The sequence below is a fragment of the Hemiscyllium ocellatum genome, chromosome 3 (assembly GCF_020745735.1).
Source record: "Hemiscyllium ocellatum isolate sHemOce1 chromosome 3, sHemOce1.pat.X.cur, whole genome shotgun sequence".
In the NCBI taxonomy this organism is placed as follows: domain Eukaryota; kingdom Metazoa; phylum Chordata; class Chondrichthyes; order Orectolobiformes; family Hemiscylliidae; genus Hemiscyllium; species Hemiscyllium ocellatum.
This window is the reverse complement of record NC_083403.1, coordinates 9,340,447-9,364,946: the sequence shown is the minus strand read 5'-3', so window position 1 is coordinate 9,364,946 and position 24,500 is coordinate 9,340,447. Positions and strand designations below refer to the sequence as shown.

The following is a 24,500-nucleotide window of genomic DNA, read 5'->3' as shown; positions in this document are numbered from 1 at the left end:
TGGCACAGTGGTTAGCACTGCTGCCTCACAGCGCCTGTAGACCCGGGTTCAATTCCCGACTCAGGCGACTGACTGTGTGGAGTTTGCACGTTCTCCCCGTGTCTGCGTGGGTTTCCTCCGGGTGCTCCGGTTTCCTCCCACAGTCACAAAGATGTGCGGGTCAGGTGAATTGGCCAAGCTAAATTGCCCGTAGTGTTAGGTAAGGGGTATGGGTGGGTTGTGCTTCGGCGGGTCGGTGTGGACTTGTTGGGCCGAAGGGCCTGTTTCCACACTGTAAGTCTAATCTAATCTAAAGTAATCAGTTTTGAAGTCATTGGCCCTGAAATGCTAATACTTTTCTTCAAAGATGCTTCCAAGCTTGCTGAGTTTCACCAACAATTCCAGTTTTGTTTCACATCTTTCCTATATTGTGCTGCTGATCAGAACTGCGCATAGTACTCCAGGTGTTGATTACCAAACAGCTCCAACATAGAGTCATAGAGATGTACAGCATTAAACAGATAGCTGAGATCTCCTTACAAGTTTGTTTCTCAACTTCCCTCTGACTATTACAGGGTCTATAATACAATCCCAATAAGGTTATCATCCCTTTCTTATTTCTCAGTTCCGCCCAAATAACTTCTCTGGATGTATTTCCAGGAATATCCTCCCTCAGCACAGCTGTAACATTATCCCTTATCAAAAATGCCACCCCCCTTCTCTCTTGCCTCCCTTTCTATCCTTCTTGTAGCATTTGTATCCTGGAACATTAAGCTGCCAATCCTGCCCATCCCTGAGCCATGTTTCTTTAATTGCTATGATATCCCAGTCCCATGTTCCTAACCATGCCCTGAGTTCATCTGTCTTCCCTGTTAGGCCCCTTGCATTGAAATAAATGCAGTTTAATTTATTAATCCTACCTTGTCCCTGCCTACCCTGACTGACTCGCTTCCGTTCTCAACTGTACCAGTATCAGATTGATCTCTTTCCTTACTATCTCCCTGGGTTCCCCTCCCCCCGCCCCAACACACACACACACACCACCTTACTAGTTTAAATCCTCCCGAGCAGCTCTAGCAAATCTCCCTGCCAGTATATTAGTCCCTTTCCAATTTAGGTGCAATATGTCCTGTTTCAATTTCCTGCCTAACCTTCTGTAATGTCCCTTCAGAATCTCAACCTTTTCCCTTCCTATGTCATTGGCTCCAATGTGGACAATGACCTCTTGCTGGCCCCTCTCCCCCATGAGAACATTCTGCACCCTCCCTGAGACATCCTTGATCCTGGCACTAGGGAAGCAACACACCATTCTGCTTTTTCACTGCTGGCCACAGAAACGCCTGTCTGTACCTTGAACTAGAGAATCCCCTAACACAATTGATCTCCTGCACTAGCTGCTACCTCTCTTACCTTTCCTGGAGTTAACCCATCGTTGTGACTGTATCTGAGACTTTCCCCCCTTTCTGTAACTGCCATCCATTACATACTGTTGCTGTTGCAAATTCCTCATTGTTTCTAACTGTCTCTCCAACTGATCCATTCAACCTGATAAGATTCGAAGCCAGCAGCATTTATGGCAGATATAATCCGCAGTAACCCTTAAACTCTCTTTAAACTCCCACATATGACCTCCTTACTTTTATAATCTATGCCACAACTGATAAAGGCAAATACATTGTATGCCTTCTTTATCTGTCCTGACACTCTTGGAGATATATGGACAAGCACCTAAAGATTCCTCTGTTTCTCTGAAGTTCCTAGTGTCCTTCTATTCATTGAGTGCTCTCTCATTGTCATATCTTCCAAAATGCATCAGAATTAAATTCATCTGCCACTGATTTGCCTATCTGATCAACCTGTCTCTATTCTTTAATCTAAGGCTTTCTTCCAAACTCTCAATTATCCAGCCAATCTTCATGTCTTCCACAAATTTATTTTGTTGACTCCAGTAATATTTTCTACTGTATCGTTTATATGTATCATGAACAATAAATGGCCAAGCAGTGATCCCTATGGTTTGTCACTGTGATTATATCCTTTTGGCTTTTAAGTTCTCAGTTTAAGTTCTGGAATAATAATTCTGCATTTGTTGTTCTCCAGTCCTCTGACACCCCATCTGTAGACAGAGAATTTGAACATTTATGTGAGAGCCCCGGCAATTTCCTCCCTTGATGTACCTCATCTGGCACTAGCAGTTTATTCATTGTAAAGCTTGCTAAAACTGCTGATACTTCTTTCCTCTCGATGCTAATTTGTTCAAGTATATCACAGTCTCTGACTTTCATATCTACATTGCCCTTCTCCATTGTGAATACAGATACAAAGTAGACACTTAAAACTTCAGTTATGTCTTCGGACACACAGATACCATTTCTTTGATCAAATTGGATCTTACTCTTTCTCTTTTTTATCTTTTACTTGACATTTACTTACAAAATGCCTATCGGTGCTTTTTCATTTCCCATCTTTGCTCTCCTAATTTCTTTCATTAATAACATATACTTCTCTAGGGTATCTACTGTTTTGACCTCTCCATATCTGTCAAAACCATCCTCTCCCTTCCTTATTTATGCTTGTACATCTCCTAACATCCAAGGCCATTCGAGTTCTTGGTTCTAATCTTCACCTTCTATAGAAACATGTTGGCCATGCACTCTTACTATTTGAATATCTCCCATAGTTTTAGAGTCATAGAGATGTACAGCATGGAAGCAGACCCTTTGGTGCAACTAATTTATGCTTTTCAGATACCCAAAATTAGTCTAGTCCCAGTTGCCAAGTCCCACTTGGCCCATATCCCTCTCAATCCTTCCTATTCATATACTCATCCAGTATTAATGTGGAATTTTCTTAAAGTAGCACTTCCAGTCCACTTTGGCCTGATGCTGTCTTCCCTTATTGAAATTGGTTTTCCCCCAGTTCAGAACCTTTATTTCTGCTCCGTTTTTTTCCTTTTCCAGAATTACCTTAAAACGTAATGAATTACGGTCACTATCAATGAAATTTTCCCTTCATTGCACATCTTGCACTTGCCCGTCTTTATTTGCTAACTTCAATCCAATGCTGTCCTTCTCGAATCGAACTTTCTATGAACAGAATTAAAAGGCTCACCTGGACATATTTAAAAAGTCTGTCCCTTCTAAGCCTTTCATAAATGTCTCTCCGAGTTAATATTGAGGAAGTCAAAGTCCTCTTTTATTATTACTCTATGTTTTACTCTTCTGACTTTAATCTACCAATCTATCTTCCTATTTCTACTTGACTGTTTGGGATGCACACCCAACCAAATGATCACCCCTTTTTTGTTTTTATGTTCTCCACATAGCGCTTCATTTGAGGAAACCTCTGAGATATCATCCTAATTACTGCAGTAATTGACTCCTTGATCAATACTGTGACACAAGCTCCTTTTTTATATCGTCTGGTCTGAATATTCCATACCTTGGAATATTGAACTGTCAGTACTGTCACTTCCCAAACCATGTCTCTGCGATAGTAATGGTATCACACACCCATGCTTTTAACAACGCTCTCAAATCATCTGCCTCACGAACAAGACTCCAAACATTAAAGTAAGTGTTATCCAGCCTTGCCACATTTCCTTGTGCCCTAAGTTTATTGTATTTGCACTGCCTTCTAGATTGGTTTGGTTGATCTTTTATATTTATTTGCACAATCGCCCCTACTGTGCCTTCTTTCTGCATTCCATCTCCCTATCAAGTCAGATTAAATTCCCACCAAACACACAAGCAAAACTCTCCACAAAGATTTTTTGGGTCCTTTCCTCTTCAAACCATCATGCTTGTATAGATTCATCTTCCCCTGAAACAGCCCCATAGACAAGCTATTTGTCCTGCTCCAACTCTTCAGTATTCCTCTGTTCAGGTACCTATTCCTATACTCACTAGCATGTGGAATCAGGAGTAATTCAGAAATTGCAATCTTTTAGGTCAGGTATTTCAATCTACTGTTTAGCTTACATAAATTCTTATTGGACAGCCTCATCTCTTTTTCTAGTCATATCATTGGTCCCAATGTGAGTCACTGACCATTTGCCATTCCCTTTCAGAATGCCCTGCAGCTGCAGAAATGCCGCCTGTACCCCTCACTATTGAATCTTCCATCAATATTTTTCTGTCTCTCTTTCTGTTCCCTGCTTTTCTACCTAGACATCCCCACAGGAACTATCATTCTCTCTATTTTCCAACACAAAAAAATCTATTCTTGAGTGAGATGCATGCTGAGGCTTTCCTGATGATCTGCCTGTGTTCATCCGTCTAACTGATGGTCACACATTCCCTCTTACATAAGTAAGAGTCCTTACATAAGTATTCAGGGCATTAATTCACTCACACCTATCACAGATGAAATACAACTTACTTATTTTTCTGCAGTATTTCATAGTCTTGAACTGGCAATCCAAATAAACGCTCTCCAGATGAGTATGTCACAAACTTTCTCCATAAGTCATCAAACCAACTCTGAAATAATTTATGAAATGAGGATTAGTGGTTGCATTACTGATTCTTAGCATTATGATCATAGATTACATTCCTTCCTCTTATCTGCAAATTTTTAAATTTTGTTTGCTCTCATATAAGTTTAAGTTGCCGATTTGAACTGCAGCTGGAGTAGACCATACAACCCCTCAACTCTATTCTATCATTAAATTAGGTTAGGTCTGATTGTATTTTAACCTAAGCTATCCATCTCAGGCACAGAGAGCAATTAATTAAACATGCGGTATTTTAGGTTTAATTAGTAGAGTCATAGAGTTGTACGGCAAATCTTTTGCCCAAGATTTCCATGTGACCAAATATCTTAAATTAACTTATCCCATTTGCCAGCATTTGGACCATATCCCTCTAAACTCTTCCCATCATTTACCCATCCAGATGCCTTTTAATTATTGCTATTGTACCAACCTTTACCACTTCCTCTGGTAGCTCATTCCACACCCGCACCACCGTCAGCATGAAAAAGTTACCCCTTAGCTCCCTTTTAAACCTTTCTCCTTTTACCTTAAATCAATGATCTCTTGTTTTGGACTCCCCCCAACAGGAGAAAAGACCTTAGCTATGTATGCTATCTATGGCCCTTATGATTTTATAAATTTTTATAAAGTTGCTACTTAGCCTCTGACATCTCAGGGAAAACACCCCAGCCTGTCCAGTCTCTCCATATATTTCAAATCCTCTGACCCTGGCAACATCCTTGTAAATCTTTTCTGAGCCATTTTAAGTTTCACAACATCCTTCCTGTTGCAGGGAGACCAGAATTGCATGCGGTGTTGCAAAGGTAGACTTACCAATGCCCTGTACAGCTGCAGCATGACCTCTGAACTCCTATACTTAATGCACTGACCAATAAAGGCAAGCTTACTAAATGCCTTCCTCCCTGTCCTATCTATCTGCGACTCCACTTTCAAAGAACGTTCAGTCCCAGGTGTCTTTGTTCAGGCATTTGGTGCAAGGGCAAAGAGTTTATGCTGAACTTAGTTAGACAGTAGTTAGACAAATGAGCATCTGCCAGAAAGGGTGTAAGTTTCTAGAGAGTGTCTGGACAATTTCCTTCATCAATAAGTCTTGGATGCGATAAGGCGACAAGCAATTTTGGATCTCGTAATGAGCAGTAAGCCTATCTTGATTAGTGACCTAAACATTCATGAGCATCTGTCAAATAGTGAGTATAATGTGATTGAATTTCATGTCGCGTTCATAAGTGACAAGCAAAAAAATGGCTCCCGAATTCTGGGTTGAAGTTATGTAGACTTTAACAGAATGAGGCAGAGATAAAAACAATGACTACAGATGCTGGAAACCAGATTCTGGATTAGTGGTGCTGGAAAAGCACAGCAGTTCAGGCAGCATCCAAAGTGCAGTGAATTCGACGTTTCGGACAAAAGCCCTTCATCAGGAATAAAGGCAGTGAGCCTGAAGCATGGAGAGATAAGCTGGAGGAGGGTGGGGGTGGGGAGAAAGTAGCATAGAGTACAATGGGTGAGTGGGGGAGGAGATGAAGGTGATAGGTCAGGGAGGAGAGGGTGGAGTGGATAGGTGGAAAAGAAGATAGGCAGGTAGGACAAGTCTGACAAGTCATGGAGACAGTGCTGAGCTGGAATGTTGGAACTAGGGTGAGGTGGGGGAAGGAGAAATGAGGAAACTGTTGAAGCCCACATTGATGCCCTGGGGTTGAAGTGATCCGAGGTGAAAGATGAGGCGTTCTTCCTCCAGGCTTCTGGTGGTGAGGGTGCAGTGGTGAAGGAGACCCAGGACCTCCATGTCCTCAGCAGAGTGGGAGGGGGAGTTGAAATGTTGGGCCACGGGGCGGTGTGGTTGATTGGTGCGGGTGTCCCGGAGATGTTCCCTAAAGCGCTCTGCTAGGAGGCGCCCAGTCTCCCTAATGTAGAGGAGGAGACCGCATCGGGAGCAACAGATACAATAAATGATATTAGTGGATGTGCAGGTAAAACTTTGATGGATGTGGAAGGCTCCTTTAGGGCCTTGGATAGAGGTGAGAGAGGAGGTGTGGGCACAGGTTTTACAGTTCCTGCGGTGGCAGGGGAAAGTGCCAGGATGGGAGGGTTGGTTGTAGGGGGGGCGTGGACTTGACCAGGTAGTCACGGAGGGAATGGGTCTTTGCGGAAGGCGGAAAGGGGTGGGGAGGGAAATATATCCCTGGTGGTGGGGTCTTTTTGGAGGTGGCGGAAATGTCGGCAGTTGATTTGGTTTATGCGAAGGTTGGTAGGGTGGAAGGTGAGCACCAGGGGCGTTCTGCCCTTGTTACGGTTGGAGGGGTGTGGTCTGAGGGCGGAGGTGTGGGATGTAGACGAGATGTGTTGGAGGGCATCTTTAACCACGTGGGAAGGGAAATTGCGGTCTCTAAAGAAGGAGGCCATCTGGTGTGTTCTGTGGTGGAACTGGGCCTCCTGGGAGCAGATACGGCAGAGGCGGAGGAATTGGGAATACGGTATGGCATTTTTGCGAGAGGTAGGGTGGGAAGAGGTGTAATCCAGGTAGCTGTGGGAGTCGGTGGGTTTGTAAAAAATGTCAGTGTCAAGTCGATCGTCATTAATAGAGATTTAGAGAGGTCCAGGAAGGGGAGGGAAGTGTCAGAGATGGTCCAGGTAAATTTCAGGTCAGGGTGGAATGTGTTGGTGAAGTTGATGAATTGCTCAACCTCCTCGCGGGAGCACAAGGCGGCACCAATGCAGTCATCAATGTAGCGGAAGAAGAGGTGAGGAGTGGTGCCGATGTAATTACGGAAGATCAATTGTTCTATGTAGCCAACAAAGAGACAGGCATAGCTGGGGCCCATTCATGTACCCATGGCCAACCCTTAGGTCTTAGATTAGATTAGACTTACAGTGTGGAAACAGGCCCTTCGGCCCAACAAGTCCACACCGACCCGCCGAAGCGCAACCCACCCATACCCCTACATTTACCCCTTACCTAACACTACGGGCAATTTATCATGGCCAATTCACCTGACCCGTCTGGAGGAAGTGGGAGGATTCAAAGGAGAAATTGTTAAGGGTGAGGACCAGTTTGGCCAAACGAATGAGAGTGTTGGTGTAAGGGTACTGTTGGGGACATCTGGAGAGGAAAAAAAGGAGGACTTGGAGGCCCTGGTCATGGCGGATGGAGGTGTAGAAGGATTGGATATCCATAGTGAAGATGAGGCGTTGGGGGCCGGGGAAATGGAAGTCTTGGAGGAAGTGGAGGGCGTGGGTGGTGTCTCAAACGTATGTGGGGAGTTCCTGAACTAGGGTGGATAGGACAGTGTCGAGGTAGGTAGAGATGAGTTCAGTGGGGCAGGAGCATGCTGAGACACTGGGTCGGCCAGGGTGGTCAGGCTTGTGGATCTTGGGAAGGAGGTAGAACCGGGCAGTGCGGTGTTCCCGGACTATGAGGTTGGAAGCTGTGGGTGGGAGATCTCCTGAGGTGATGAGGTCCATAGTCGAGGGGGCAGTAGGAAGATGTCCACAGTAAACTGGAAAGCGTTGCTAACAGGTAAAATAATCAAGGAATTTTGGAAGTTTTCAAAGAAATATTTAATGCTATCCAGAAGCTGTTTATACTCATGGAAAAGTCCCTCCTCACCGAAAATTCAGCCATGGACATCTCAGGAGGCAAGTAGCAGCATAAAACTAAGAGGAAGGGCTTATTAAAATGTGAGGAACAGTACACAAACCACAGAATGGGACAGATACAAAGATAAACAAAGGGCCACAGAGTGACTTACAAGAGTGGCTAAAATGGATTATGAAAGAAAATCTGCAAGAGACATAAAAGACAGGAAGAAGAGATTTTATAGTTGTATGAAGGCTAAATGTGAAGGCTAGTTTAGAGTACTATTGGCCAACTGAAGGCGGAAAGTGGGAATATTGTCAAGTCCATGGGGAAATGGAAACATGCTGAATGATTATTTTGCTTCAGTATTCCCAGTAGAAAGGAGAAAGTTTGCCAAATGTCCTAAAGAAATTAAGAGAGGGACACGGTCGAAATGAAAGTAATTTATGTAAATCATCAGTAATGGGGAAATTAATGGAACTGAAGAGTCACAAATCCCCAGGACATGATGATTTCCATCCATGGATATTAAAGGAGATAGGAGAGCACATTGCAGTTCCCTGGATTCAGGAGTTGTACCTCTGGATTGGAAATATGCTCATGTCATGCCGCTCATTAAGAGGGGTAACAGAGGGAAACCAGGGAATTATAGACAAGTTAGCCTAACATCTGTGGTGTGAAAATTGTTGGAGTCTATAATCAAGGATAAGATAACTGATCACCTTAAAAAAATTCAGTTAATCAGGGAGTGTCAGCATGAATTCATGCAGGGTGGATTATACCTGATAAACCTCATCGAGTTTTTTGAAGAGATGACAAAGATGGTGGACACAGGTAAGTCAGTGGATGTTGTTTATGTGGACTTCCAGAAGGCTCATGATAAAGTATGTAAAATCCCCAATTTACCTAACTTTCAGATCCATATTAGTAGAAAACACTGAGCAGATTTTTCTACTGAACAAGAGTCAATATTTATTAAAGTAAAAATCTCTAGCTGCAGGGAAACAGTTATAAAATGTTGACCTGTAATGCTACTAATTAAAACTCTAATCCTTTCATATACTACCTCTTATACATACAAAAACAGACAAACAGACAGGACAAAATGGATTATTTGGCAGAGGGTCAGCATGTTGCTTTCATTATCTTATTCAGATGCTGGCTGGCTATTTCTTAAAAAGTCTCTGACTTATTATTTAAAAGTCACGGTTTACAACAACTATTGCAAGAAAGATAAACTGGTTTTCTTCAGTTTTCCAGTGAGTTTTGACTCAGAGAAAGTGAGGACTGCAGGTGCCGGAGATCAGAGTCAAGAAGTATGTTGCTGGAAAAGCAAAGCTGGACAGGCATCATCCAAGGAGCAGGATCCGAGGATTCCTGATGAAGAGCTCATGCTCGAAACGTCGACTCTCCTGCTCCTCAGATGCTGCCTGACCGGCTATGCTTTTCCAGCACCACGCTTTTCGACAGTGAGTTTTGACTGCAGAGAACAGAGGGACTGCTCATGAGCTGGGTAAGAATCACACACTTCTCCCTCTCTGTCTTTCTGTCAATTGTTTCCCTGTTCCATGCTGTTTACTCACCTTAAAACTAACTATAAAGTTGTTGGCAGACAAAAAGATTTCTAACCTTGATAACTGGTCACTAGTCTATTCAGCAATCAACCTCTTTTTTCCAGGAAAAGCTGCATCTGCACACCCCTTGGTTCCAAATTATCTGTGACTCAAACTTCAGTTACTATGACACAGTGCCTACAATGGGTGTGAGGTTATCAGCTTTCAGAATGTAAGCCACCCTTTCAAACTTTACTTTTAAAACTCTTTCTCATTTCAGTCTACATGCTTTGAAAACAAAAAAAATGTGGTCTTTAAAGGGGGATGAATGAGAGGGCTACAAAGGGAAGAGAAGCGGAGAAGAAAGGGGCTGCAAAAAGGGAAGAAGGGGTTTCAAGAGACAGCATGAGGGATACAAGTGGGCTCCAAATGGGACAGAGAGAAAGAGGGATGCAAATAGTTGAGTAGGACAGGTTTGCGAAGAGTTAAGATGAGGTCAACTACTAGGGAGTGGAGACAAAACCACAAAGAGGAAAAGCAGGGGTCTGGACAGAGTGAAAGAGGTAGAAGGAGGCTATGATTGCAAAAGTGGGAGATAGAGACTGTAACCGGAGGGGCGGATGGTTAGAAATAAGGCTGCAAGTCAAAGGAGGGAGAAAGGGGTTTCAAAAGATGGAGATAAAACCTACCAGCAAAGGAATACTTAGGTAAATAGAAGTCTGGAAAACATGAAATCATTCAGTTAACTAATTTGTTCAAATTAGTATGCAATATCTAGCTTAAGTTTGCATTTGTTCATGAGTTACAATAAGGGGAAGAAATGCAATGAATTCTATTGAAACTACCACTGTTTCAGTTGTTAAATCTAAATTTGGAATCAAGTATAAAGGGTATTTAATTGCTTTGTTTCATTTTATCAGCATGGCACATATATGATCGAATTGCATTAGCTGTGATTAACTAGTCTTCAGAAAGTGTTTAATATGATTTCTATCTTGTATACAAGTGTGTGAATTATTTCATTAAAAAAATTTTGTTAGTAACTTATTCCTGTTGCTTTATACCAATTCAAGTACAGTGGTGTAAAGGAAATGAATAATTTAGAGTCATAGAGATGAACAGCTTGGAAACAGACCTTTTGGCCCAACTTGTCCATGCTGACCAGATATCCTGACCCAATCTAGTCCCGCCTGCCAGCACTTGTACCATATCCATCTAAACCCTTCCTATTCATATACCCACCCAGATGCCTTTTAAATGTTGCGTTTGTACTAGCCTCCACCTATTCCTCTGGCAGCTCATTCCATATACGTACCACCCTCTGTGTGAAAAAGTTGCCCCTTAGGTCTCTTTCATATCTTTTCCCTCTCACCCTAAATGTACGTCCTCTAGTTCTGGACTCCCCAGCCCCAGGGAAAAGACCTTGTCTATTTACCCTATCCATGTCCCTCATGATTTTATAAACCTATAAGGTCACCCCTCACCCTCTGATGCTCCAGGGAAAACAGCTGCAGTCTATTCACTCTCCCTATAGCTCAAATGCTCCAACCCTGGCAATACCCTTGTAAATCTTTTCTGAACACTTTCAAGTTTCACAAAATCCTTCCAATAGGAAGGAGACCAGAATTGCACAGAATATTCCAAAAGTGGCTGAACCAATGTCCTGTACAGCCACAACAAGACCTCCCAATTCCTGTATTCAATACTCTGACCGATAAACAAAAGCATACGAAACTATTTTTTCACTATCCTATCTACCTTGACTCTACTTTCAAGGAGCTATGAACCTGCACTCCAAAGTATCTTTGTTCAGCAACACACCCTAGGACCTTACCATTAAATGTATAAGTTCTGCTAAGGTTTGCTTTCCCAAAATGCAGCACCTCGCATTTATCTAAATTAAACTCCATCTGCCACTCCTCAGCTTATTGGCCCATCTGATCAAGATCCCGTTATAATCTGAGGTAACCTTCTTCACTGTCCATACACCTCCAGTTTTGGTGTCATCTGGAAACTTACTAACTATACCTCTGATGTCGACATCCAAATCATTTATATAAATGATGAAAAGTAGTGGACTCAGCAATGATCCTTGTGGCACTCCACTGGTCACAGCCCTCCAGTCTGATGAACAACCCTCCACCACTCCGTCTGCCTTCTACCTTTGAGCCAGTACAGTATCTAAATGGTCAATTCTCCCTATATTCCAAGAGATCTAACCTTGCTAATCAGTCTCTCATGGGAAACCTTGTCAAATGCCTTACTAAAGTCCATATAGATCATGACTACTGCTCTGCCCTCATCAATCCTCTTTGTTACTTCTTCAAAATATTCAATCAAGTTTGTGAGACATGATTTCCCACGCATAAAGTCATGTTGACTATCCCTAATCAGTCCCTGCCTTTCCAAATACATATACATCCTGTGCTTCAGGATTCCCTTCAACAACTTGCCCACCACCAACCTCAGGCTCACTGGTCTATAGTTCCCTGGCTTGTCCTTACCACCTTTCTTAAATAGTGGCACCACAGTCTTCTGGTACCTCACTTGTGACTATCGATGATAAGAATATCTCAGCAAGAAGCCCAGCAATTACTTCCCTAGCCTCCCACAGAGTTCTAGGGTACAGCTGATCAGGCCCTGGGGATTCATCCACTGTTGTGCGTTTCAAGATCTCGTCCCATATGATATGCACATTTTTCAAGATATCTCATCTATTTCCCTACATTCTATATCTTCCATGTCCTTTTCCACTGTAAACACTAATGCAAAATACTCGCTCAATATCTCCTCCATCTCCTGTGGCTCCACACAAAGGCTGCCTTGCTGATCTTTGTGGGGCCCTATTCTCTCCCTAGCTACCCTTTTGATCTTAATGTATTTGTAAAAACCCTTTGGATTCTCCACACTCTATCTGCCAAAGCTATCTCACATCCTCTTTTTGCCTTCCTGATTTCCCTCTTAGGTTTACCCCTACTTCCTTTATACTCTTCCAAGGATTCACTTGCTCTATCCTATCTATACTTGACATATGTTTCCTTCTTTTTCTGAAGCAAACCCTCAATTTCTTTAGTTATCCTGCATTCTCTATACCTACTAACCTTTCCTTTCACCCTAACAGGAATATACTGCATCTGCACTCTTGTTATATTGTTTCTGAGAGCTTCCCATTTTCCAACCGCCCTTCACCTGTGAACATCTGCCCCCAATCAGCTTTTGAAAGTTCTTGCCTAATACCGTCAAAATTGGCCTTTCTCCAATTTAGAACTTCAACTTTTAGATCTGGTCTATCCTTTTCCACCATTATTTTAAAACTAATAGAATTATGGTCACTGGCCCCAAAGTGCTCCCCCACTGACACCTCAGTCACCTGCCCTATCTTATTTTCCAAGAGTAGGTCAGGTTTTATGCCTTCTCTCATAGGTACATCCACATATTGAATCAGAAAACTAAAATATTTAGTTCCCAAAGATCAAAACTTCATTCTCTATAAAATTTTGAGCCCTCAAAATTAAAAAAAAACTTCTGACCCTGGCTTCATGGGGTTAGAAATCAATGTCGAGAAATAACCAAATTCATTCCCTCAAATTAACAGCACTGTCCAACCACATGTATTCTAATCAGACAGGGGATGCCTTGTAATGATGATGAGATGTGGCATTGTCTGAAACATGCAAAGACCTGAGTCTAACTGTGTTAAGCTGTCTATCAAAAAGTCTCTGGGACAACTGCCACAACTTGGGGATAATTCTCTAGACATCAGTAAGGAGGACTTTGTAGGATAAACTAGGTACTGTGTATTTCGTAAAATCCAGTACCAATGTTGACACATCTTTGTGATTTAAACTGTGGCATTTATATGTATAAATTTTAATGTTAGTTCCTGTAAGCTTGGATTCCTGATTTTAAATTAGTAGCTTGTGTATTATCTGTAGACCTGAAGTTATTAATTAACTTAAGAGCATTCCTGCAAGTATGGAAATTTATTTGAAAAATACCTTTTGATGTCTGGATGTCGGGTGAATGCATTTGGAGCACTAATTGACCTTTGCTTATCTTAGATTGTTTGAGAAATATGATAAATAATGGGGCCTCAAAGATTTGATGAACAGTTCTGAAATCTGTTTTTCTTTAAGCTGAAGAGAAATGTCCTTGCAGATTTGACTTTGAGTGGTCATGATTTAAAGATGCCGGTGTTGGACCAGGGTGTATAAAGTTAAAAATCACACAACAGCAGGTTATCATCTAACAGGTTTAATTGGAAGCACTAGCCTTCAGAGTGCTGCTCCTTCATCAGATGGGGAATATAAGATTGTAAGACACAGAATTTTGTAGCAAAAGTTTACAGTGAGTTGTAACTGAAATTATATATTGAAAAAACCCTGGATAAAGACACAAACCCTCTCTCATATGCTCACACATACACTCACACACTGACCTCTCATAGACTTGTACCCCTTTACACACACACACACACACACACACACACACACACTCTCTCTCTCTCTCTCACAGCTACCCATAACACGCCTACCCCCCACCCCCTACCCCCCGGCCACACACACACATAAGTTTGTGGGGTGAATCTGTACTTGCAGAATGATATTTTACTTTGCTCAAAAACTGCACAAATCCATGTAAGATTCTGTAAAACCGTTTTTTAGATTAAAATCAGTCTGACCATTGTGTCACAGACAACCTCACTCAGGGAAGCTCACACCTTCAATATGCCAACCTGTGAACTAATCTGAGCTCATCTTCCTACACTATCCAGTCATCATCTTAGTGCTTATCCAAGGATTGTTTAAATCTCCCTACTGTGGCTGAGTTAACTACATTGGCAGATAGGGCACTCCATGCTCTTACCACTCTCTGAGAAAAGAACTTGTCTCTGACATCTATCTTAAATCTATCACCCCTCAATTTGTAATTGTGCCCCCTCGTACAAACTGACGTCATCATCCTAGGAAAAAGACTTTCAGTGTCTACCCTATCTAATCTTCTGATCATCTTGTATGTCTCTATTGAATCCCCTCTTAGCCTTCTTCTTTCTAAAGAGAATAGGTAACAATGGTAACAATGCTTAAACAAGTAGCTGTACTTGCAATTAGTATTAAGTTACTTACTTTTTCCAGAACATGTAGTAGTTATACTTTTAATCCTTTTAACAATGTTAAAAAGCACAAAAATAAGAAAGAAAATGTTTTTTTTCCAATGTATCAGGATTTCCTCCGTGTCCTGATGCACGACTTCAGTCATACACCCAATCTTTTGAGTATGTGGAGATTGGAAGATTTGGCCAAGATTTTTCTTTTTCCAATGCATAATTTTTTTTCATTAATGCATTGCTCTGAAAATTAACTCTTACCTGAAAAATCTGTAATCTGGTACTGGCTTCTGCAGGTGGAATACCTGCAACCATCGGACCTTCCTAAAACAAGATAATATAACACAATGTTCACAGAAGTGTCGACATGTAGAGAAACAACAATGAATTTCTTTAATGGAATCTCAAACTAATAATCAAAATATAAAGATAATGTTACCAAGTGTAAACCAAGACTGAAATTAACACCTTATGTTTAGAGAGAGCTTTAAACTTATCAGCCATCGCTGTTGTCCCTCAATTCAAAGGTGACAGTTAATTGGCTTCTCTTATAGAGATTCACGTAATTTAAATGCCAAAACCAGACCATCACATTGTGGGACATTTCACAAGATAATGGGATCCAGAGAGCAGGATTTGCTTTTTTCTATTTTCTTCTCTGCTGCTTCTACCTCATAATTAAGGCATTTAAAATCAAACTATGTTACAGAACGATGGAAAAATTGTTGACATTTGGAATAATTGATAGCAAGCTCTTTCCAATCATTGATGTTAATGGTGTTTCTCTTCAAGGAGAGCTTCAGAGCATTTTTGCAGCATTTTCTTTGTTCTCCCTTTTCAGAGCTTGGAGGCCATTTGAGAGCTTGGAAAGGACAAGTTTTGAATGAATACATATTGAGCTACCTTTAAGAAACGTACTAGTGTTTGTTTGACACTCTTTCCCTGTATACAGGCATGCAATTGAGGTAGCTGGTGGACTTTATGTGGCAATTTTATGGATTGCTGATAGCCCATTCATGTTTACCAAAACACAGAAAGTGATGACAGGAACTGGTCTGTACTCCAGGCTATTTGTGGCTTGCAGTGTTCTTTGAGTAGTTCATAGAATGCGGAGCTGGCTTAACTATTTTGATGCAGGATCTCCATGTCAATGATAGCCTATTGAGATGGCTGATGAAGTAGAAGAAATATTCAACATTAGATTAGATTACCTACAGTGTGGAAACAGGCCCTTAGGCCCAACAAGTCCACACCGACCTTCCGAAGAGTAACCCACCCCCCTACATTACATGACTAATCCACCTGATACTATGGGCAATTTAGCATGGCCAATTCCCCTAACCTGTACATCTTTGGACTGTGGGGGGAAACCGGATCACCCGGAGGAAACCCACGCAGATACGGGGAGAACGTGCAAACTCCACACAGTTTCCTGAAGCGGGAATTGAACCTGGGTCTCTGCCGCTGTAAGGCAGCAGTGCTAACACTGAACCACCGTGCTGCTCCCATATTCAAGATTTCTGTTCCCTCTGTTCCACTTCACTCCACTCCTTAAGGCATTACCATTCACCATGAAATTACTACCTTGATTTGACTTTTCAAAATGTAAGTCCTCACATTTATTTATATTAAACTCCATTTGCCATTTTTCAGCCCACTTCCATTGCTGATCAGGGTCCTGCTGCAATTTCTGATAAGTTTCCTCATTGTCCATGGTATCACCTATTTTAGTGTCATTTGCAAATTTACAAATCATACCTTGGACATTCTCATCCAAATTATTGCTATAGATAACAAACAGCAATGGCTCCAGTACTGAGCTCTAAGTCATTCCACTAGTCACAGGCCTGCAGTCTGACAAGCATCCTCCCACTATTACCTTCTGCTTTCTACCATCAAGCCAATTTTGTATTTAATTTGCCAGCTTGTCCTGGATTCCATGCAATCTAACCTTCCCGAGCAACCTACCATGTGGAGCCTTATCAAAGACCCTACTGAAATCCACATGGACTACGTCTATTGCCCTGCCCTCGTCAACCTTCCTGGTCACTTCGTCAAAGAGCTCTAATAAATGTGTGATGCATGATCTCCCATGCACAAAGCCATGCTGACTATTCCTAATTAAACCCTGTCTTTCCAAATGCACGTATATCTTATCTCTCAGAATCTTCACAATTAATTTACCTACCACAGATGTTAGGCTTATGGATTGACCAGTTTTCAGGTTTTCCTTTGTAGCCCTTTTTGCATAAGGGCACAACATTCATTACCCTCCAGTCTTCTGGGACCTCACCTGTGGCTAACAATGATGCAAAAGAAAAAGCCAAGGACCCCGCAATTCCTGCTCTGCCTCTTGCAGTGTTCCTGGATATATCTGGTCAGGACATTTCAACTTTTCAATTTTCATTTTAATCCCACATCTCAAACCTCTGAACTCGCACTTGCCCAATTGGGCGTGAATTGTGATTTAAAATTATGACAAATTGATTGCTGACCCTGCAGACAGAGAAAAGAGTGGCATGCCAACTCTACATTAATCTATTTTGTAACATTAAGTTGGTTTAATATTGATTTTTACAGAAAAGCTTACCCTTTCATATTGTCGTCCATATTTGAGCACTTCTTTCTGGAAAATATCTACAGACTCCAGCAGATTAGCCTTAAATTTAGGTTGGACTTGGACTAATTCATCCTGCACATTTCTCTGTTAGGACAAACAATTATACCACAGTGTAAAAGTTAAGCCCTGCAATTGTTTTGCGTCAAGTTAATCATGGGTAGTTTAAAACAAACAACCAGTTGATCAGTGAAATGGAGTAATAGGTTTTGCTATAAAAACTGAAAGAATCTATTGATTAATATGTCTAAATACTATCTAATCCAAGGTTATTGACCTGCGTTGAGCGAGATTTTGGAAGGTTTTTCATCATGAAATCTTGCAAGCTTTCTTGCTGCAATAACAACCTACGTTGTCCCTCTCATCCAATATTTTTCCCATCATATAATTCTCCCTTCTTGGGACATCTTACCACTTAGCTGACATCCATTGCATGACATGCATCTCGACAAGCACTATCATGTCGATCGGCATCACGCTGCATCAAAATCCAGCCAATTGAGCTAACCGACCCCTTGAGCTGAATAAGGTTCAGATAGGGCTATTATTAATGTGACACCATTGCCCTTTGTCCTTCAACATCCTACCCCTTGTCTAGCCTTTTTGTGCAAAAGTGTGGGTATGAATGAGATGGTCAGCAATGTCTGGAGCAGGGAGGAATGCAGCATATGGTGATCGAATGCATTGGAGTTGCCCAGAAATAGGAATCCTGGATTGGTAATGGGTAATAAGGTTGGTTTAATCGACAACTTCAAATTAAAAGATCCACCAGAAAGTAATGATCATAACAGGATAGAAGTTAATATTTACTTTGAGTGTGAAAAACATGGGTCAGAAATGATTGTGTTTAATTCAGTTCAATGAAATTACAGTGAAGCCAAGATAGAATCAGCTTAAGTGGACTGGGAAAATAGATAAGCAGGAAAGACAGTGAGGAAGCAGTGGCAGAAACTTAAGGAAGCAAATCATTACTCTCAGCAAAAATATATCCCAGTAAGGAGAAAAATGTTTGAGAGGGATACACCAGCCATGGCTAAGGACAATATAAAGCAAAGAGAAAAAGCATGTAAAGAGGCAAAAGTCAGTGAAAGATCCGATAATTCAGAATCCAGTAAGGAAGACTAAAGAGATAATAAAGAAAATAAACTATGAGGGCAAACCAACAAGGAATGCAAACACTGACAATAATAGCTTCCTTAAATATATGGAAAGGAAGAGAGAGGTTAAAGAGAACATCGGTTTCTTAGAAAATGAACAGGGTAAATAGTTATTAGGAACAAGGAAATGGAAGCGGTGTTAAATGATATTTTGAACTAGGCTTTATAGTGGAAGATACTTCAAGTGTCCTACTGATACTAAAGAAGACAGGGGAGGAATTAAATACTATCACCAGCATCGCAGGAGTAGGATAAGACAAGCTAATGGGCTGAAGGGCAGATAAATCCCCTAGTCCTGAAGGATTACATTCAAGGATCTGAAATGAAGTAGCTACAGAGAAAGCGGATGAATTATTATAATTTTCTAAAAGTCCAGGAGTTTTGGAAACTGTCAAATTGACATTCCTATTCAAAAAGGGAGGGAACTAAATAGCAGAAAGACAAAACATTCCCAATCTCTCTGCATGGCAAAGAAGCTCAATATCCCACTCCCACAATGTCCACCTGCCTCCCTCAATATCTCACTCCCACAATGTCTGCCTGTCTCCCTCAATGTCCCACTCACTCAATGTCCTACTCTTTTCCTCAATTTCCTACTTGCTCAATATCTCACTCTCTCCCTCGATGCTCCAAAGTTAAGCCCTGCAATTGTTTTGCGTCAAGTTAATCATGGGTAGTTTAAAACAAACAACCAGCTGAAAAGATCAGTGAAATGGAGTAATAGGTTTTGCTATAAAAACTGAAAGAATCCATTGATTAATATGTCTAAATACTATCTAATCCAAGGTTATTGACCTGCATTGAGCGAGATTTTTGGAAGGTTTTCATCGTGAAATCTTGCAAGCTTTCTTGCTGCAATAACAACCTACGTTGTCCCTCTCATCCAATATTTTTCCCATCATATAATTCTCCCTTCTTGGGACTATTTCACTATTTCCCTCAATATCTTACACCGTCTATATGCCTCTCTCTCTCGACAGCATGGCATAGTGTCCTCTCTGCCTGATGATCTCCTGATCTCCTGATCTCCCAAACTGAAGAAGATGTAATTTGGGATCTTAGTACCTGAGCTGGCACCATAAGCAGCAACTTGTACACTTTTCACTGTGTCTATTTAAATACATATGACAATAAAGCTACTTCTAATTCCAATCTATTGTTGGAAAATGTTGGAATCAATTAATAAGGAAGTAATAACAGCATGTTGGAAAATCATAATCAAATCAAGAAGAATCAGCAAGGCTTTGTGAAATGAAATTTGTGCCTGTCTAACTTATTGGAGTTTTTAGGAAGGCCCAACCATAGTGAATAGGGGGAACCAGTAGATGCATTGTTTTTTGACTTCCACAAGAAATTCAACAAAACACTTCACAAAATGTTAAATTATAAGAGTTCACAGCATTGGAGTCAGCACATTGACTTGGATTGAGAATTGGCTAATGGGCAGGAAACAGAGACTGGGAAAAAAAGAGATGTTTTTTCTGGTTCACAAGCTTTAACCAGTGGAGTTCCATACGGATCAGTGCTGGGTCCACAATTGTTTACAAAACATATTAATGTCTTGGTGGAAGGAAGTGAATTTACTGTAGTCAAATTTGCAATTGACAGAAAAATGGGCAGAAATGAAGTGCAAAGTGGAAAAAAAGTTTAAAAAATGATGTTTCTATGACTCTAATTTGAAAGATAATTTGACTTCACTTTCATAAAAATGTATCGATCCTTATTAATTGCATTGCTTTTTCAAAGAGCCCTATTATAGGATTTATCATATTTTTGACACCAGGAGGGATGGGAGACAACATCAAAAAGTGGCATTTGTTAGGTGTTAGCAACTGAGATCATGGAAATTTCTTAGCACACACAAGAGGTGTAGGGGCATTCTTAAAAGGGAAATCAGGAGGACTGAAAGGTGATATGAAATAGCGTTGGAGATAAGGTTAAGGATAATCCAAAAGATTCTATAAGTGTGTTAAGAGCAAAAGATCAACTCAGGAGACAATAGGACCCTTTAAAGATAAATGAGGTCATCTATGTGTGAAACCAAAGGAGATGGGAGAGATATTAAAAGAATATTTAACATCAGTTTTTACTGCGGAGAAAGACATGGAGGCTATAGAACTTGCAGAAATAAATATTGATGTCCTGAAAGCAACTCACATTACTAAAGAGGAGGTGCTGGAAATTAAAAAAAACATAAAGGTGGATAAATTTCCAGGACATGATCAAGTGCATTCAAGGAAGTTAGGGAAAAAATTGCGGGACTCCTAACAGATACATTTGTCTCATTGATAGCTATAGGTGTGGTACCGGAGAACTGGAGGAAGGCTAATGTTGTGTCTATATTTAAAAAAGGCTGTAAGGAGGAGCATGGTGAACTAAAAACTGATGGTGGTTCGGATGTGGAATGAACTGCCAGAGGAAGTGGTTGATGCAGTTTCAGTTACAACATTTTAAAAGCATTTGGACTGGTACATGGATAGCAAAGGTTTAGAGGAATATGGGCCATACACACAGGTAAATGGGGATTTTTAAGACCATAGGACATAAGAGCAGAAATTACACCATTCAGCCCATCAAGTTTGCTCCACCAAACAATCATGGCTGATAGGTTTCTCAGCCCCACTCTCCAGTTTTCCCCCTTCATAATCCTTGATCTCCTTTATACTCAAGAACCTATCTATCTCCGTCTTAAACAGACTCAATGTCCTGGCCTCCACTGCCTTCTGTGACAATGAATTCCATAGATTTACCACTCTCTGGCTGAAGAAGTTTCTCCATTCTTCAGTTCTAAAAGGTCTTCCTTTTACTCTAAGGCTGTGCCCTCGGGTCCTAGTTTCTCCTACCAATGGAAACATTTTCCCAATATCTACTCTGTCCAGGCCATTCAGGATTCTGTAAGATTCATTAGATCCCCCCTCATCCTTCTAAATTTCATCAGGTATAAACCCAGAGTCCTCAAACATTCCTCATATGCTAAGTTTTTCATTTTTGGGACCATTCTCATGAACCTCCACTGAACATGCTCCAGGGCCAGTATATCTTTCCTGAGATATGAGGCCCAAAACTGCGTACTATACTGTAAGTGTGGTCTGACCAGAGCTTTATAGAGCCTCAGAAGTACATCCCTGCTTTTATATCCAAGTCCTCTCAAAATAAATGCCATCATTGCATTTGCCTTTCTAACTACTGACCCAACCTGCAAGCTTGCCTTGAGAGAAGTCTGGATTAGAACACCCAAGTTTCTTTACACTTCAGACTTCTGAATTTTCTCCCCATTTAGAAAATAGTCCATGACTCTATTCTTCCTATCAAAGTGCATGACTTCACACTTTCCCACATGCAAAGTTTGTGAGAAGATTTGTAGCTTGGGTGCTCGTTGTTGTGGTTCTGTTTGCTGAGCTGGGAATTTGTGTTGGAGACATTTCGTCCCCTGTCTCGGCGACATCCTCAGTGCTTGGGAGCCTCCTGTGAAGCGCTTCTGTGATGTTTCCTCCAGCATTTATAGTGGTTTGTCTCTGCCGCTTCCGGTTGTCAGTTCCAGCTGTCCGCTGCAGTGGCCGGTATATTGGGTCCAGGTCGATGTGTTTGGTGATGGAATCTGTGGATGAGTGCCATGCCTCTAGGAATTCCCTGGCTGTTCTCTGTTTGGCTTGTCCTATAATATAATTCCCACATTGTACTCCATCTGCCATTCTTTGCCCACTCTCCTAACCTGTCCTAACCTTCTGCAGCCTCCAACCTCCTCAATGCTACCTGTCCCTCTACTATCTTTGTATCATCTACAAAGGCAAAATTGCCTTCAGTTCCTTCATCTAGATTGTTAATGTATAAAGTGAAAAGTTGTGGTCCCAACACAGAGCCTTGCAAACACCAATTGTCACTGGCCACCATCCTGAGAAGGACCCTTTTATCTCCACTCTCTGCTTTCTGTCTGACAGCCAAGCTTCTACCCGTGCTAGCACCTTATCTCTGACCTCATGGGCCCTTATCTTACTCAGCAGCCTCCTCTGTGGAACCTTATCAAAGGCCTTCTTGAAGTCCAGGTAGAGAATATCCATTGACTCTCCTTGGTCTTACCTGCTCATTACTTTCTCAAAGAATTCTAGCAGATTTGCCAGGCATGACCTCCCCTTGATTAAACCATACTGACTTTGCCCTATTTTACTGTACACTTCCAAGTATTCAAAAATCTCAACCTTCACAATGGATTCCAGGATCTTACCCATGACCAAGGTTAGGCTAATCAATCTGCAAATTTCCATCTTTTGCCTTACTCCCTTTTTAAACAGGGGTGTCACGTTAACAATTAGGATTTTTCAGTCCTCTGGGACCCTCCCTGATTCTAGCAATTCCTGAAAGATCACCACAAACGCCTCCACTGTCTCTTTAGCTATCACCCTTAGAACTCAGTGATGCAATCCATCTGGTCCAGGTGATTCATGCACTTTCAGGCCATGCAGTTTTTTCAGCACTTTCACCTTGGTGATGGCCACCGTACTTAGCTCTGTCCCCTCACTCTCTTGAATTTTGGGCACTAGTCATGTCTTCCATGTGAAAGTAATTATTCGAGTTCCTCAGCCTTTTCCTTGTTTTCCACTGCTATATCTCCAGCGTCATTTTCCAGTGGCCCAATGTCCACTTTTGCCTCTCTTTTTGCTCTCTTTTGTTTGGTTTGGGAAAGTTGGTGGGCATGTTTGAGTTGGACTGAAAGGTCTGTTTCCCCTGCTGTAAACCTCTGTGATGCTATACTGAGAAGTTATGTAAGTGGATAAAAGTTGGCAAATGCAGTATAATATGGGAAAATATGAGGTCATTCTTTATGGGAGAACAAAACACCAGAGTATTATTTAAATAGAGAAAAACTTCAGAAAACTGGAACAAAAAAGGACTTGGGTGTAACTTGTTTATAAAAGACGGAGAGTGGGACATAGATGTAGCAGCTAATCTGGAAGGCTGATGGAATGTTGGTCCTTATTTCAAGGGTATAAGAGTAGGGAACAACTTAGTACATCTGTACAAGGTACAGGTGAAGGCACATCTGGGGTGCTGTGAGCAGTTGCCCCCCTTATTTAAGCAAATATATTGTTTTATTAGAGAAACTCATTAAATTCAGGTAAGGTTCCTTTATATTGTAAAATAGTTAATGTAACTATATTTTTCAAAAAGAGGAGGCAGAAACAGGAAACTGGGCTGAAAATGTGTTGCTGGTTAAAACACAGCAGGTTAGGCAGCATCCAAGGAACAGGAAATTCGACGTTTCGGGCCAGAGCCCTTCATCAGGAATGAGGAGAGGGTGCCAGGCAGGCTAAGATAAAAGGCAGGGAGGAGGGACTTGGGGGAGGGGCGATGGAGATGTGATAGGTGGAAGGAGGTCAAGATGAGGGTGATAGGCGAATGACCTGGGGGGTGCAGTGAGAGAGAATGACCTGGGGGGTGCAGTGAGAGAAACAGGAAACTGTTGGCTAGTTAGCTCAATATCTGTCAGAAGAAAAATGTTGCAAGTTATTGTTCAAGATGTTATAAGAGGGTACTTGGAGAAGTTGAAGGAGTCAAGCAGAACAAACAAAGGTTTGTTAAAGTGAAATCATATGTAATTAATTTATTTGAAGAAGCGCAGCATGGTGGCTCTGTGGTTCACCATTACTATCTCACAGCGCAAGGGCTCGATTCTAGTCTCGGGTGACTGTCCCTGTGTGGAGTTTGCACATTCTCCCTGTGTCTGTGTTCATTTCCTCTGGATGCTCTGGTTTTCTCCCACAGTCCAAAGATGTACAAGTTAGAGTGGATTGGTCATGCTAAATTGTCCTTGGTGTGCAGGTTAGGTTGGTTAGCCGTGGGAAATGCAGGGTTGTTGGGTCTGGGTGGGTAGCTTTTCAGAGGGTCAGTGTGGATTTGATGGGTTGAATGGTCTGCTTCCATACTGTAGAGGTTCTATGATCCCAAGTTATTTATGCTGTGGATAAAGGGGAAGCAGTCAATGTTTTGTCCCTAAATTTCCAGAAGATATGTGATAAG

At 41.5% G+C, this 24,500-nt stretch overlaps 1 protein-coding gene across 1 annotated transcript in view; it reads right to left on the bottom strand.

Annotated features, from left to right (window-relative positions):
- The window catches only part of LOC132834399 (dynein axonemal heavy chain 8-like), a 1,143,262-nt gene that overhangs the window by 518,003 nt on the left and 600,759 nt on the right, over positions 1 to 24,500 (bottom strand). Inside the window, exons 30-32 of the mRNA XM_060853284.1 lie at positions 17,302 to 17,415; positions 14,973 to 15,035; positions 4,360 to 4,460 (exon numbers count right to left, since the gene is read on the bottom strand). Of these exons, the coding sequence (XP_060709267.1) occupies positions 4,360 to 4,460; positions 14,973 to 15,035; positions 17,302 to 17,415 (278 nt within the window). The remainder of the gene's footprint in view (positions 1 to 4,359; positions 4,461 to 14,972; positions 15,036 to 17,301; positions 17,416 to 24,500) is intronic.